At 46.1% G+C, this 14,932-nt stretch overlaps 1 protein-coding gene across 8 annotated transcripts in view; it reads left to right on the top strand.

The window, feature by feature from the left end:
* CRTC3 (CREB regulated transcription coactivator 3) overlaps positions 1-14,932 on the top strand; it is a 97,498-nt gene that overhangs the window by 43,317 nt on the left and 39,249 nt on the right. For all 8 annotated transcript variants that reach the window (XM_025271743.3, XM_025271747.2, XM_025271748.2 and 5 more), the window contains exon 3: positions 10,415-10,534. In XM_025271743.3, coding sequence (XP_025127528.1) covers positions 10,415-10,534 — 120 coding nt within the window. The remainder of the gene's footprint in view (positions 1-10,414; positions 10,535-14,932) is intronic.

Consider the following 14,932-nt stretch of genomic DNA (forward strand, 5'->3'; position numbering starts at 1 on the left):
ATAGAGCCGTTGTGGGAGGAAAAGGACAGACTTGCCTCCGCGCATGCCAGCCAGGTAGTCCTGGAAGAGTTGTCCAGTGAGCTGTCAGGCCACAAGTCTGAAGCTTTGGTGAGAAGTCTGTGCTGGAGATAGAGGGTTATATGACAGAGCCCTGAGGAAGGCCAGCACTTACAGGATGATCAGGGAGTTCAGGAGCTGGTGTGTTGATGTTTGGTCGCTAAGTTGTGTCTGACTCTTGGCGAGCCTGTGGACTGCAGCTTGTTAGATTTCCCTATCCTTCACTGTTTCCCTAAATTTTCTCAAACTCCTGTCCGTTGAGTCGGTGATGCCATCCAACCATCTCATCCTCTGCGCCCCCTTCTCCTCCTGCCCTTAGTCTTTCCCAGCATCAGGGGAGTCAGCATAGAAGACTGGAAAGAAGCCCCCCCAGTGGTAGGAGGAAAACAGAGCATAAAGTCGTAGATACCAGGGAAGAACGTCTTCAAAAGAGAGTGAATTGTCAGTCATCTCAGATGCCTCTAAGAGGTCAAGTAACTTAACAGCTAAAAAAGTCCAACTGGATTTAGTAACAAGGAAAGTCTATGGTTATCTTGGGGAGAGAAGGTTCAGTGGGGAGGGGTTGGGGGCTGAGGTAGGGGGTCAGGGGCTGAGGTGGGGGAGTCGGAGTTGTGGTGGTGGTCGAGGCAACTCCATCAAGAAGCTTGGCTGAAAGAAGGGAAGAGACAGGGATGTGAGGAGAATAGAGTAGCAAGTTCTGTTTCAAGCCCCACCCACCCCCCATGGGAGAGGCTTGGCTGTGATGAAATGCAGGTGAGAGGGAGACAGTTAAGTTAAGAGGGTAGTGACTATAGGCTTGGAGGACCAGTAATCCTGAGATGGATAGAAGAACTTAGAGAAACTGGCCAGCGTGAACTGTCTAGAAGAGGGTCATCCAGTTACAGTGTTGGTATATGTTCTCTCATGTTTTGTTGTTGTTGTTGAGTTTTCTGATACTTTTGTTTGGCTGTTTTTTTAAAACTCTGTTTATTTATGGTGCACTGGGTCCTTCTTTGTTGCTGCACGTGGGCTTTCTCGAGTTGTGGAGAGCAGGGGCTCCTCTCCAGTTGGGGGACGGGCTTCTCACTGTCGTGACGTCTCTTGTTGTGGAGCCCTGGCTCTCGAGCACTGCTTAGTAGTTGTGGCACACAGGCTTAGTTGCTCCGAGGCATGTGGGATCTTCCCGGACCAGGGATTGAACCCATGTCTCTTGCATTGGTAGGCAAATTCTAAACTACTGGACCACCAGGAAAGTCCCAGTGTGGCTATTTTTATATCTTGAGAATTTAGAGAAAGAACTTCTAAAAATTGGAATCAGGTTTAGAAATTTAATTGACAATTAAGTTAAAAAGCAAAGTATAGAATAGTGTAGTATTACTTTAAATAAATATTATAACTATTGTTGGAAAAAAAAGAATAGTGTATTAGTATGCTACATTTGTGTAAACAATGTAGTAGAAATAATATATATTTATATTTACTGTATATATATAATCAGTATTTGGACAAAGTTACAGAAACTAATAAATCTGGTTACCCACTGGGAGGTGGGAGATGGAAACAGGTGAGCAAGAGTTGGAGGTTGTCTCTTCACTGTCAAGCTTTTAAGAATTTAAATGTATTATTTATCCAAATGATATGATCTAAGCTGGTTGGTTGTTCTAAAAAGTAATGGTTCTGCCAGAGCCTGAGCTTTCTTAGTTATTTATGGCTCTAAGTGTGATCTCTCTGTCCTGCCATGTCTGAGAACTTCCAGGAAGCAAGCTTTATGCCTGTGAGCTGTGGGTGTTTGCTTTTTCTCTGCTCTTCCCCACTGGAGACCGGCAGCCCTGGGGAATTGGACAGTCCTACATTATGGTTCAGGGAAAAGGACTGTGCCCTGGACTGGCATGTCCTGGCCATACAATCCACAGTTTGACTGAGTGGGCTATTAAGGGTTCTGCACCCAATTCCACCATGGACAGCAGGGGGTTCCTGGCATCCACAGGCTCATCTCCTACTCTTCAACCCGGTTATGATACCATATTCCCAGAGATAAAGGACTCAGCAGTCTTACAAGACTGCTGCCCTCTACACTTTAGACACCAGTTGCAAGTCTCAGTCTTGGAGTTACCTACGACTTCTGTCCAACTTGGCTGCAAATCGGAGGTTTCCATGACCTCCCCCTCCTTTGGATTCAATGAATCTGATAAAGCATCTCATAGAACTCAGGAAAACATTTACTTACACTTATCAGTTGATTATAAAATAATATGACAAAGGATACAGATGAACATCCAGATGTAAGAAAGGCATAGGGCAAGGAAGGTGGGAAAGGGCACAGAGCTTCCGGGCCCTCTTCAGAGCATACTGCTCTCTTCAAATCTCCAGTGTTCACCAACTGGGAAGTTCTCCAAACCCCATCCTCTTGGGTTTCTATGGAGACTTCATTGCAGAAGACTGACTGATGACATCACTGACTGTTAGTGATTGATTCAGTTCCCAGTCCCTTTCCCCTTCCTGGTGGTGGGGTGGGGACACTGAAAGTTCCAACCCCCTGGTCACAGAGTGGGTTCTCTTGACAGGCAGCCACCTACCCTTAGGTATGCTCCAAAAGTCACCCGATTAACAGCAAAAGACACCTGTGCCGCTGTCAGCCCTTAGGAAATTCCAAAGACTCTAGGAGCTGTGTGCCAGAAATGAGATGCAAAGCTGGCTTATAGGAAGAGAAAGGAGAAAGGGGGCAGTCATAATCCTGACAGGGGCAAAGTCGCCCCCTGGTTGTCTGCTTCCCAGCTGAGGCACACCCCCTGACAGTTAATCCTGTGACTTTTCAGTCTCTCCATTACCATAAAGAATCTGCAGTTTTGATCCCTGGGTTGATAAGATCCCCTGGAGGAAGGCATGGCAACCCACTCCAGTCTGCTTGCCTGGAGAATCCTATGGACAGAGGAGCCTGTCGGGCAACACTCCACGGGGTTGCAAAAGAGTCGGACACAACTGAGTAGGCACCCATACACTGGGATCCAAATGGGACTTCCCTCCGCCTTCTTCCCTCCTCCTGGAAGTGAGGTTGCCTGACCCGGCATAGGCAGGGCTGACCATGCTTACCTCCCCGGTCACAGAGCTAGGGAAAAGCCCACTTTCCTCACAAGTGAGGGGAGACTCTGCCCTACTCTTGGGAACCAACAAGCTGTCAGTACACGGTCCCCCACCAAGGGAGGGGCCCCGCTCAGGACGGCAGCCCTCCTCAGCTCACATCTGAGTGGTCAGTTCTCTCTCTCCTGTCTGTAGACAGAGCGGGACCCTTGTAGGTGAGATAAAATGTTTCCTCCTTGTGAGTCCTGCCAGTGTTTATATGAGTGAGGAAAGGAACGCCAAACCAACGTAACCCGGGGTCTCCAAATGAGCAAACCTGACGTATTTGCAGGTTTAGCTCAAATTAAATGGAGAACCTGGTCCCACACCTCAGCCCCTCCACTTTTGCTAGTTTGGTTCCTCATGGAGAAGAGTGACCTTATAATGGTGAATTTTTAGAAACCTCTCAGTGGGCAGATTCCCCCAAGGATAGTTTACAGCTCAGCCTAAGGGAAGATGTAGCAGAAGCAGGGCTGTGTGAAAAGGGAGTGGCCTGCCTGGGAAGGTCGTAGGTCCCCTCTCAGCAGGGGCTAGATGCCCATGGCCAGGGTGCTGCTTAGTGGGATTGATGACCTGTAAGGGTGTTGAGACCAGGAGGAGCAGGACGTTATATGTGCCTCTTCATGAGCAAGTGGTCAGATGAGGAAAAGTACCCAAGGCTCTTTTAAATCAAAAACAGGATGTACATTTTTTTTTTTAACTCAACATGCTTTATTTAGAATTGCCACGTGCTGTTCTAACTAGATATTTCAGATTATTTTATTCCCTCTAGAAACATTTTCTTTTAGGATACCTTTTTAGTTCCTTTATTATACACTTATTTTGTCCTTTAAAGTCATGTGAAAAAAAGTACTTTAGTACTAATTTTGGCAGGCCATGTGGTAAAACACTGAGCTTTCATCCCTTTTTTTGCATGTCTGTAGAAGTTATAGAAGGTCCCTGGAGAAGGGCATGGCAACCCACTCCAATATTCTTGCCTGGAGAATCCCCATGGACAGAGGAGCCTGGCAGGCTATAGAGTCCATGGGGTTCCAAAGAGTCAGACATGACTGAAGCCACTTAGCGCACATAGAAGTTATTGGGCTACAGCTAATAAAGGTACCCTTAATTTATTATAGTGTCAAAATTTAATTATTAAAAATTAAAAAAAATTTAATTAAAAAAAATTAAGCTTTTTATTTGAAAATTTAAGGTCTACCCCAAAGTAGAGAGTAGAATAATGAGCCCCTTTATACTCATCACGAGCCTTAGTGTTTTCCAGTTTTACTGAGGTGTAATTGGCAGGTAACGTTGTATTAGTTTAAGGTATACAGCATCATGATTTACTATGTGTACATATTGCAAAATGGTTACTGCAATAAGCCTAGTTAACATCTAATAAAATAAAAACTACTCACTCAGGTGATTCAGGGGCTCTGAGAGAGTACCCTGTAAGACTGGACTAAGGCCAGCCTGAAGATAGTGTAGCCTTGGCCAACCTCTGGGAGAAAAGCCCGACGTTATTGCCCAAACCTAGGAGCCTTACAGTTTTGTGAATCAAAATCTCTCCCTCTGGCGTGGCTGAGCACCAGCTCCTGCCCAATTCTGACACTGCAGAGGGCAGAGGAAGAGGCTGGGGAACTGTGGTCAGCGGGGGCTGCCAGGGCACTGGTGGGTCTGATCCTGGAGATTTGTAAAGTATTTTGAATTTTTCTTTAAGGTTTTTTTTTTTTTTTAATGGTGATATAATAGAATCTCTAAGCAAGCTATGAAATCCTTTTTATTCTGCTCATATTTTAAGCTAGAAGTAAACTGCTCCATTTAGCCCCGAGGCAGTGGATTCAAAGCTGCTGCTTTGCTGTGGGCTGGTCTTCCTCCTTCCCTCCCTTCATCTTGAGAACCAAAGGAGGCACTGGCTGTGGCTGGAATGAGCGCCAGCTGGGTTCCCAAGAGACGACAGTTGTCCCTTGGTTAGACTGGCCCTTTTAAAAAGAGGGAACCTATAACATCTTCCACTAACTTAACCTGCATGTAAATAAGAGGCCCTGCAAGCTCAAGGAACCTGCCTTACTCCCTACCCTTGTAAAATCTCCACTCTTCCCCCTAGAGAAAGTTATTCAGTACCAGGGGCCAGTCTTTCATGCACTTACCAAGAAATAAAGACGAGCTGCCAGCGTTGTGGAAAGGCTAGAGTGCCTGCTAAGCAAATTAGCGAGTGTGACCTCAGGGCCAAGCAGTAACACACCGTGTCCAGTAGTACCTTTTTGATCTGTTAAACTGCCACCCAGTCTCCTGCCCCACCTGTAAGTCTACCAGGACAGATGAAACAGAGGGGAGCTCAGATACATAGAGGAATTTGGGATGATTGAGGTAGCATTTTAATTCTATAGGAGGGAGCATGGGCTGGTCAATACATATTCTTGGAACTCATAGCTTATCTTTTATAAAATATTAAGTCAGACCCCTACTCCAAATGAAATTGTTGGATCTAGTGTAAAGATGTAGGCATGCTGTTTATACTACAAGGTAGCCAGATATCTCAGCTAGGCTGTTAATCTGCAGTTAGATCTTGGGATAGATTTATGAGAATGTAATTAAAGTTTATTTGGGACATTTCTAGAAAATACATATTGTTTTCTGTATATATCAGCAAAAATCCACTTAAAATCCACTTATATGTGGGCAACTGAGCAAAGGAGGCAAAATGGCGAGGTGATGAGAGCCCCGAAGGAGTCTCAGAACCCCAAGTTCAGACTGCTGGGCTATATGGCTGTGAGAAAATCACTTTGTCTCCTTGGATCCTGGCTGCCCAGCTGTAGGAGATCAGAGAGGTGGGCTCCATGGCGGTCAGCGGGCCTTTGCTCAGCGCTCGGGTAAGCCAGCAGCCCCTGTGCCCTTGTGGTGCTCATCCCCACTTTGTCTTCACCTGCTCTGCGCTGAGAAGCCAGGTGGCTGGTTCATGAGGCTCAGGTGAGGTGCAGTGGAGAACCTGAGGGGCTCCCTCCCGAGTGCTCTCCCAGGGGGCTCTGTTTTGTTGCTGAGAGCCTCTCTTTGCTTCCTGGTTCACTGGTGAGAAGGGTGAGATGGTCACATAAATGACCCCTGCTCCAAGTTCACACGTGGTCCTTATACCGTAAAACAACAATGGCATTGCATCCTGCCAGTATGTATTTCCAGTATTGACAGTGGTATTCCAGAAAAACATTTCTTGCTCTTACAGGAATTTTATTATTTTTTGTCTTGCTCTGTAGTCATAACATCTACAAATGAAACTGTTGAGAATTGTCCTATGTAGACTTGTTCCTGTTTGAGAACACTGATTGGGCATCCCCTTGCAAGGATACTGAGGTTATGTATTCTGGATCAGGACTTTTCAAAGGAACCATTTGTCTGCTTAATCTCAGTCTTCTAAAATGTTCTTAACGGTTTTTTAAAAAATATTTATTTGTCTGCACTGGGTCTTAGTTGCGGCATGTGGGATCTAGTTCCTTGACCAGGGATCAGACCCAGGGCCCCTGTATTGATAGTGTGGAGCCATAGCCACTGGACTACTAGGGAAGTACCCCTAAAATGTTTTAAATCTATTAAAAAAAAAAAACTCAGTAGAACTTCTGACAATGCAAGAAGGTACTTGGTCATCCTACTAGCATTTAGAAATCTGTATTTCACTCAAGAAAATTTGCAAATTACATTTCTCCTGCTTTTAAGAACACTGTATAGAAATATAGCTGTAAGCTAGAATTGACTTTGTTGCAAGGAAAAATGTCTTGGTCATTGACATACATATGATATACTATAGCATATGTACCTTTAATAATGATCATCTCCTTGAGTTGGCAATAAGCAGCTCTCCAGTTCTCAGACTTCAGCTCACTTCACGACTAAACATGGGCTTCGTAGGAATCCGCTTGCAGTTTCTTAGTCACGTGAGAAAGATCTGGGGTTTCCAATTAACCGCAAACTTAATGATACGCTGGCGGTGTTGTGCATCTGCTGAAAGAACCAATGCAAATGTAGGTCACGTTGATAGATCAGCAGTGCCTAACTAGAGGAAGTGATCTCCCCTCCTAGGAAAAGATTGCCAGGCTCAGCCACTCACCCCAGGCTGAGGTGATGTGAGGTGGCTGGCAGCAGGTGGTGCCTGCCTGAGGTCTCGGTCCTTGTGGGGAGAACACGGAGAACACGGTGCTGTCTAACATTGGCCTGCAAGTCCACAGTGCTGCTGCTTTTGGCAAATCCACATGTCCTGTTTCATCCCAGAAAGAGCTCTGACGTCAGCATTAGCCCTGCCACCCCCACCCCATCAACCACCCTAATGCCTGCAAACCTGAACCAGTTTGCTGGCCACGTAGAGATATTTTCAGAGACAGTCAGGAGCATGCAGTCCTACAGAGGGGGGAGAATCTGAGACCAGGACTCTCTGCACGTGGACACTCAATTCCCGGTAGTACTTTGAGCCCCTTTAAATTTGTTTCCTCCTCACAAAGTTCAAGGGCTTCCCTGATGGCTCAGCAGGTAAAGAATCTGCCTGCAATGCAGGCGACGCTGATTCAGTCCCTGAGTCTGAAAGATCCCCTGGAGGAGGGAATGGCAACCCATTCCAGTATCCTTGCCTACAAAATCCCATGGACAGAGGATCCCATGGCGGGCCACAGTCCAGGGCCACAGTCCATAGGGTTGCAAAAGAGTCGGACACAACTGAGCAGGCACGCACGCCTAAAGTCCAACCGCAGCAACTAAGTAAGGATCACCTGCAGCTTCCTGCTTGCCAACTCAGGAACCACCCTGATCCTCTCACCCCAGCTTCATTGCCCTCTACTGTTAAGGTTTCTGGAACCTTGGTGTTCAGGCTGCACTCCACCCATCTACCCTCTCTCAGGTTTGGGGACATAAGCCCAGAAGCTACCTTTGCCCTGCCTTGGGTTACCACGCGGTCATTCCTCTCCGTGCGCAGCCCTTGGCAATTTAGTCACAATGCAAAACAGAATTCTCTGGCCACTGCTTGGCTATTGGGGTTCCTGCTGAGCCTCCTAGTGCTAAGCTTCACTGTCAGGCTGTTGATGCTGGCAGCCCTGAGTTCAGTTCCCTCGGCTGCCAGCAAGGACTGCTGCCACCAGGGCCCGTTCCCATCTGTTTTCTAGTGCCTGGGGGCCTGCGGGGAAGCCTGTGCTGCCCAGGCAGAGACTTGAACTTGTGCCACAGGGAAGAAGAGAAGAAATTATCAAATGTAGGCAGAGTATCCCACCAAACACACACTGCATCCAAGTAATAATACCGGATCTGGGCCAACAGGGGTTAAGTCAAAAGAGGCAAGTGTAAATAGAAAATATTTATGTAATAGGAAACCTGGAAGACATTCCAAGAGCTTTCTGTGTTTTGGATCGTCGTCGTCTTCTTTTAAATTTAGTGTTCTGGCTGTGCCGCCTGACATCCGTGCCGCAGGATCTTAATTCCCCAATCAGGGATCAAACCTGCACCCCCTGCAGTGGAAGTGCAAAGTCTTGACCACTGGACTGTCAGAGAAATCCCCTTGGACCCCTTTCTAAAGACCCTCCATGCCCCCTCTATTCACTGGCCTCTCGGAGTCCAGTCTGGCCTTAGTTGTGCTCCAAGACTACTAGATGAAAATGTTGTTTTCAAGTACATTTCCCATTCATGTGATTTTTTTTTTTTTTTATCACCAGAGAGACCTCTGTTTTCTTTAGTCCTGGAACAAAGTCATCCATCTTTTAAAATTATGTCTGTTGTGTGAACAGGTTCTGATAAAGTGCACGGTGGGTATTCAGCCTCTTGATGAACAAAGGTGTTTCAGTTTATTATTCCTACAGTAGCGTACTCTCTCTTCTGAGCTCGACATCCGTCTTGCCTATTGCAATGGATATTTTTCTTCCGGTACCACAGGTGTTCCTCAGGAAGATCTTTTTATTTTAGGTGTTGATAGATTTGGATTGTAAAAGAACTGTTCAACTAAACCAGCCCCAACGTTTCATCAGCCTCCTTGGGAGAAATAGGAGTCATTCCCAAATCCAAGATATGAAAATCCGTATGTTTAACAGCAAAATGAGTGGCTAGTTCTTAACTAAAAGGAACTCCCCTAGAAAGACATACTCCATCATAGGGTTCTTTTCATAATAAGTTAGCTCTTTGACCTATGATTCAATTTACATGAAAGCAAATCTGTTTTCATGTATTTCACAAACATCTCTGACATACTTTTGTATACACATTGCCCCATTATGTACAATATAATGGTGCACCCTAGGATTTGGATTTTGCCAATGAAAAAGCTTTGCCTTTTATGATGCCAGACTCAAAAATGTAAAGAGTGTACTCCAAGCCTGCCTTAACAAAGGACTTTGGATTTATTGATCATGACTTTATCTTGAATCTGTTTATATTTTCATTTGTGCCATTTGGGGTATGGTGAGTTACGTGTTTCCCACTAGTATTCAGGTACTATTCTCTTTTCCCTCCTTGACTTGGGGTCACAAACTCAGACATCTAACGTAAGAAGTCATCAAAGTGGTCTGGTGTCCCGCTTGCAGAGAACAGCTACTCTCAATTTCAGTCCCCATTGCCGTGTGGGAAGTTGGGACCAGTGTGGCTAAAACATTCAGGCTTTTCACTAGAAGCCCCAAAAGTTTTAAACATTGTTGAGTTTAAAAAAGACAGTGAGTTTAAAAAAGACTGTGTAAGCCAGTAGTCCCCAGTCCGTAACTACCCCATTTATCTCTGGATGCTGTGTCTGTGTTTCTGCATGCCGGATGCCACAGGTACCCACTTCGTTTCTGTCTTAAGCATACCTCTTTTTCATTCCATGCATACCTCCTTGTTACTGGGATTCTGTGTAAAAATTCGAAGTCTCCAAATTGTGACAGTGTTTAAAAAGTCATTCTTTCAACTTCCATCTTCACACACTAAAGACTCATTTATTTTTTTTAATATTTAATTTATTTTTTTATTTGGCTGTGCTGGGTCTTAGCTGCGGCATGCGGGATCTAGTTCCTGGAGCAGGGATCGAACCCCAGCCCCATGCATTGGGAACTCAGTCTTAACCGCTAGACCACTAGGGAGTCCCAAGACTATTTTAAATTATTCTATGATTATGCAGACACAGCTGCATGCTGCATTTGATTCACCTTGACTCAAGGCAGAGTCACAGACACCAGTAAAACTATAAAGTCAGTCTTGCCATCTGTTGTTGCTAAGAGTTGTTGTTCTTGATGACAAGTGGCAATGTCAGAGTCACAGGCCAACCAACTCTTCTTCATTCTCTCTGCAGCCGGCGTTCCACCCAACAGACAGCGTGCGAGGGACCCGCCACCACGGGCTGGTGGAGAGGCCGTCCCGGACTCGCTTCCACCCTCTTCACCGACGATCCGGGGACAAGCCAGGACGACAGATATCCTTTTTCATTGTCTGAGGAGAGGATAAGTTTTGAAATGTTTGAAAACTTTTCAGAATTTATTTTCCCAGTAATTTCCTTTTGGCCTCCAAATCTTCGTTTCATCTGACGAATGGAGGCAATAAACCTAAGTGACTTGGAAACTAGAAACATTTCTGCGACTGAAAACTGGAAGGATCCCTGTAGGTGTTTACTTTATGAAAGTGTCAATAAAGTTCCATCTAATGAAGTAACTGTACATAAACAGCCTGTCATTCAGCCCCATTGCAAGGCCTGCTCAGCGTTTTCTTCAGACATTGACAAAATCAGAATTAACCCTGACTTTAAACCAGGTTAGATTTAGTCGGTCACACTAAAACAGACATACAGATAGCTGATGTATGTTTATTTCTGTTCACGCACTGACCTGCTGCTAGAACTTATGGAAGAAATTTTTATATAATTTTCTATTTAGGGAATTTCAGGGGAGAAGACAATGGCACCCCACTCCAGTACTCTTGCCTGGAAAACCCCATGGGCAGAGGAGCCTGGTAGGCTGCAGTCCATGGGGTCGTGAAGAGTCGCACATGACTGAGGGACTTCACTTTCGCTTTTCACTTTCATGCCTTGGAGAAGGAACTGGCAACCCACTCCAGTGTTCTTGCCTGGAGAATCCCAGGAACGGGGGAGCCTGGTGAGCTGCTGTCTGTGGGGTCGCACAGAGTCGGACATGACTGAAGCGACTTAGCAGCAGCAGCAACAGCAGGGAATTTCAGACTCAATCAATGACAACTAAAATACAAAGCTGATATTTAGGAGAATTTTGCATAGTGATATTTATTCACACCAAATCCTATGCTGTGAAGTAGGAAGACAGAAAAGGAGGTTGTGAACTCATCGGACAATTTTATTTATCAGGCCAGAGCAGGACGTGGTCTGGGGGTCCAGCAGTGTGCACAGGGCTTTGGGAAACAGGCCTGAGCTGGGATTTGCGGGAGAGGAGACAGGTAAGTATTCCAGGAGAGTCTGCACTCTGCCCTCGTTCTTCTCACCCGCAGGGCCAGAGGGAGGCAGGAGAGGCGGGGTGAGTCTTGCTGCAGAGCTGGGTTCCTGGCAGTGATGGTAGGGTTGGCTTCAGCAGCCTAGAAAGCAGGAAGTGGGGGGAGGGCTCTCGTGTTTACCGAGCACCTACTCATGCCAGGCACTGTGCTAGGCAATTCATAATCATTCAGATGAACTCAAAATTTACTGGGCAGTTTGCTTTTTTAACCCCCATTTCCCAGTGAGGAAACTTGAGTGTCAAAGTGACTTGCCCCAAATTCCACAGCTGAGGCTAGAAGGGCCCAGATTCACCCTCAAGTCAAGCTGACCGACCCCCCAGCGTGGGCCCCCTTCTTGCTCCAGTGCTTAGTCGCCCCCAGGACCACACTCAAGAGAGACCCCCATGGAGGAGGTGTGGGGACACAGAGGAACTCCCACTGCTTGTCTAGCCCTCAGGCTTCTCACAGTTTTTTATCAATCTGAAGTGAGGATAAGGACCCCAAAGGGTGTTTGCTTCTCCCCTCTCCCCACCCAGGGGCTCCCCACCCAAGTCCACCAAGATGCCTTGACTCCTGACATCATGCGGCCATTATCAGAGCAGGCAAGAATGATGACTGATTTTTTCCCTTTCCTTTCTGGGAGGCGGGAATTCTACCATTTAACCACCAACACATCCCTCAAATTCCTTTCTGGAATGTATCATAACTTTTACATAGAAATGCAAAAGGGAAATGAGAATGGAGGCAGTTCTTCAGCAAATTCACACACATGTAGGTGGTTGTCCATCGAACCATTGTCTAAATTGCTTGGAATTTTCTAGTATAAGACTTAGTGTATTTCTTTGCTTGATGTGACTAACATTTTGTCTTTTCCTAATTTCTCAGTTCCCTCTTTCTCTCAGAGATGTTCTCTCTAAATATTTTAATACATACAGATATATTTATGGCTACCTCAGATCTTTTTTACAACAAGTATAGTCTAAATATATGCATATACTCACAGCTTTTTAATTTAAAAACTTTTTATTTTATTTTGGCTGCACCTTGCTGCTTGCAAGATCTTAAATTCCCCCACCAGGGATTGAACCTGCTCCCCCTGCAGTGGAAGTATGCAATCTTAACCTGGAATACCAGGGAAGTCCTCACAGCTATTGTGTTTTTTTTACTTTTTATTTTGTATTGGCTATAGCCAGAGAGCCAACAATGTTGCAGTAGCTTCAGGTGGACAGTGCAGGGACTCAGCCATACATATACATGTATCCATTCTACCCCCAACCCCCACTTCCATCCAGGCTGCCACATAACACTGAGCGGAGTTCCCTGGGTTGTACAGTAGGTCCTTGGTTATTCATTTTAAATACAGCTGTCTCATAGCTTTTTTTTTTGGCTGTGCTCGGTCTTGGTTGTTGAGAGGGCTTTCTTTAGTTGCAGCAAGTAGGTGCTCCTCTCTAGTTGCAGTACGCAGCCTTCTCCTTGCAGTGGGACTCCGTGGTGAGAGAGACAGCGGTGTCTCTGCCTTCCTGAGTGGGCGATGTCAGACAGCAAACAGGTTAAAAAAAATTATCAAAACAAAATAATTTCAGGTGGTTGTAAGTGATAGACAGAGAGGAAGACACCCCTGGAGGGGATGTTTCAGGCAGAGGGAATAGCTTGTGCAAAGTGCTAGAGAGGGAGACTTCACTGTGTGTGCAGGTGACTGTCTCCTTTCAGGTAGTCGAAGGCTATATAACTTGACCATGTATCCAGGTCAACTCATGAGAGCAGCTGCAAAGCAGATCACCTCCTAAGGGGAGGAGAAGCAGGAATCAAATAAATCTATAGATGAATTAGAGTTTTTCATCAGACAGTACACATCTGATTCACAGACCATGAGACATCTCTCTCTTAAGCACCTAATGGAGGTCCCAGGACTGGACATCTGCTGACTCAAAAGAGTTATTTAGTGTAGGTCTGCCCATGAATAAACAGTGAGTCTCCTTTGAGGAATCAAGGGACCTTGAACTCCTGTGTTCAGTCCCAAGTCATGTCTGACTCTGCAACCCATCAACTACAGCACGCCAGGCTTCCCTGTCCTTCACTCTCTCCTGGAGTTTACTCAGACTCATGTCCATTGTGTTGATGAAGCCATCCAACCATCTCATCCTCTGTCACCTGCTTCTTCTCATGCCCTCAGTCTTTCCCAGCATCGGGGTCTTTTCCAGTAAGTCGGACCTTCATATCAGGTGGCCAAAGTTTTGAGCTCCTGCTGCTGCTGCTGCTAAGTCGCTTCAGTCGTGTCCAACTCTGTGCGACCCCATAGGCGGCAGCCCACCAGGCTCCCCCATCCCTGGGATTCTCCAGGCAAGAACACTGGAGTGGGTTGCCATTTCCTTCTCCAATGCACGAAAGTGAAAGTGAAGTCGCTCAGTCGTGTCGGACTCTTAGCGACGTCATTGATTGCAGCCTACCAGACTCCTCCGTCCATGGGATTTTCCAGGCAGTAGTACTTGAGTGGGTTGCCATTGCCTTCTCCTTTGAGCTCCTAGTAAAATGTAAAAGTAGAATGATTTTATGTTGAAGATACTAAAATATGTAGAAAAGATGGAGAAGAGGGCTGCAGTGCCATCTTTCCTTTCATGGCCTGCATTCATTTTATTTTGTGATAATTTGCTTAAAATGGTTGCTTTCTCACCAGTCTATTACCTCCTGAATGAAGTTTTATCATTTGAAAGGATTAACAGTGGTTTGAATCTTTGTTAGAACAAAGAGAAGACGTGTACCCAGAATTTTCTTACTCTAGCTGTTTCTTGGCTTGGGTGTTATTTTAGATCGCGGGTACACTGGCTTAGGAAGGGGTCGGTCTCATGATACAGTGATTGCAAATACAACACTGTTAACAGTGTGGCCAGACACAAGCAGCAGAGCGCCGGCACCAGGGCATTCCTCCTTCGGTGGGAGAAGGCTGGTGCAGTGGGCTCTGAGCTCTGCCATGGGCATGGGGCCACCACAGGCAGAGACCAGGGCGCTGCCCAGCTGAGCTCCGGTCCAGGCCACACTCAGGACAGAGGCGAGGCGCTGACTGGTCCCCGACTCGGGGTCTGGGCTTGAGAACTCAGAGGGATGCCCTCCCGCCTTCCTGCAGCTGCTTGTGTCCTCAGCAGCCCTTCTCACTCCTCGAAGGAGCAAATGTGTACCCCAGACACCCTCCTGTTGAGTTTCCAAACCATTAACATAAATTTACATATTTATTTGTCATATGATCTCAGACCTGAGGGTCATACATAGCAGAGAAGGAGGACACACTAATGACTGATAGAAGTGCCTTCCTCTCAAAGAGATGTGTTTTTAGGAAGAGAGAAAAACAAACGTCTAGAAATTTTCTTACTTATATTGCCAG

Source organism: Bubalus bubalis, chromosome 20 (assembly GCF_019923935.1).
Source record: "Bubalus bubalis isolate 160015118507 breed Murrah chromosome 20, NDDB_SH_1, whole genome shotgun sequence".
NCBI lineage: Eukaryota > Metazoa > Chordata > Mammalia > Artiodactyla > Bovidae > Bubalus > Bubalus bubalis.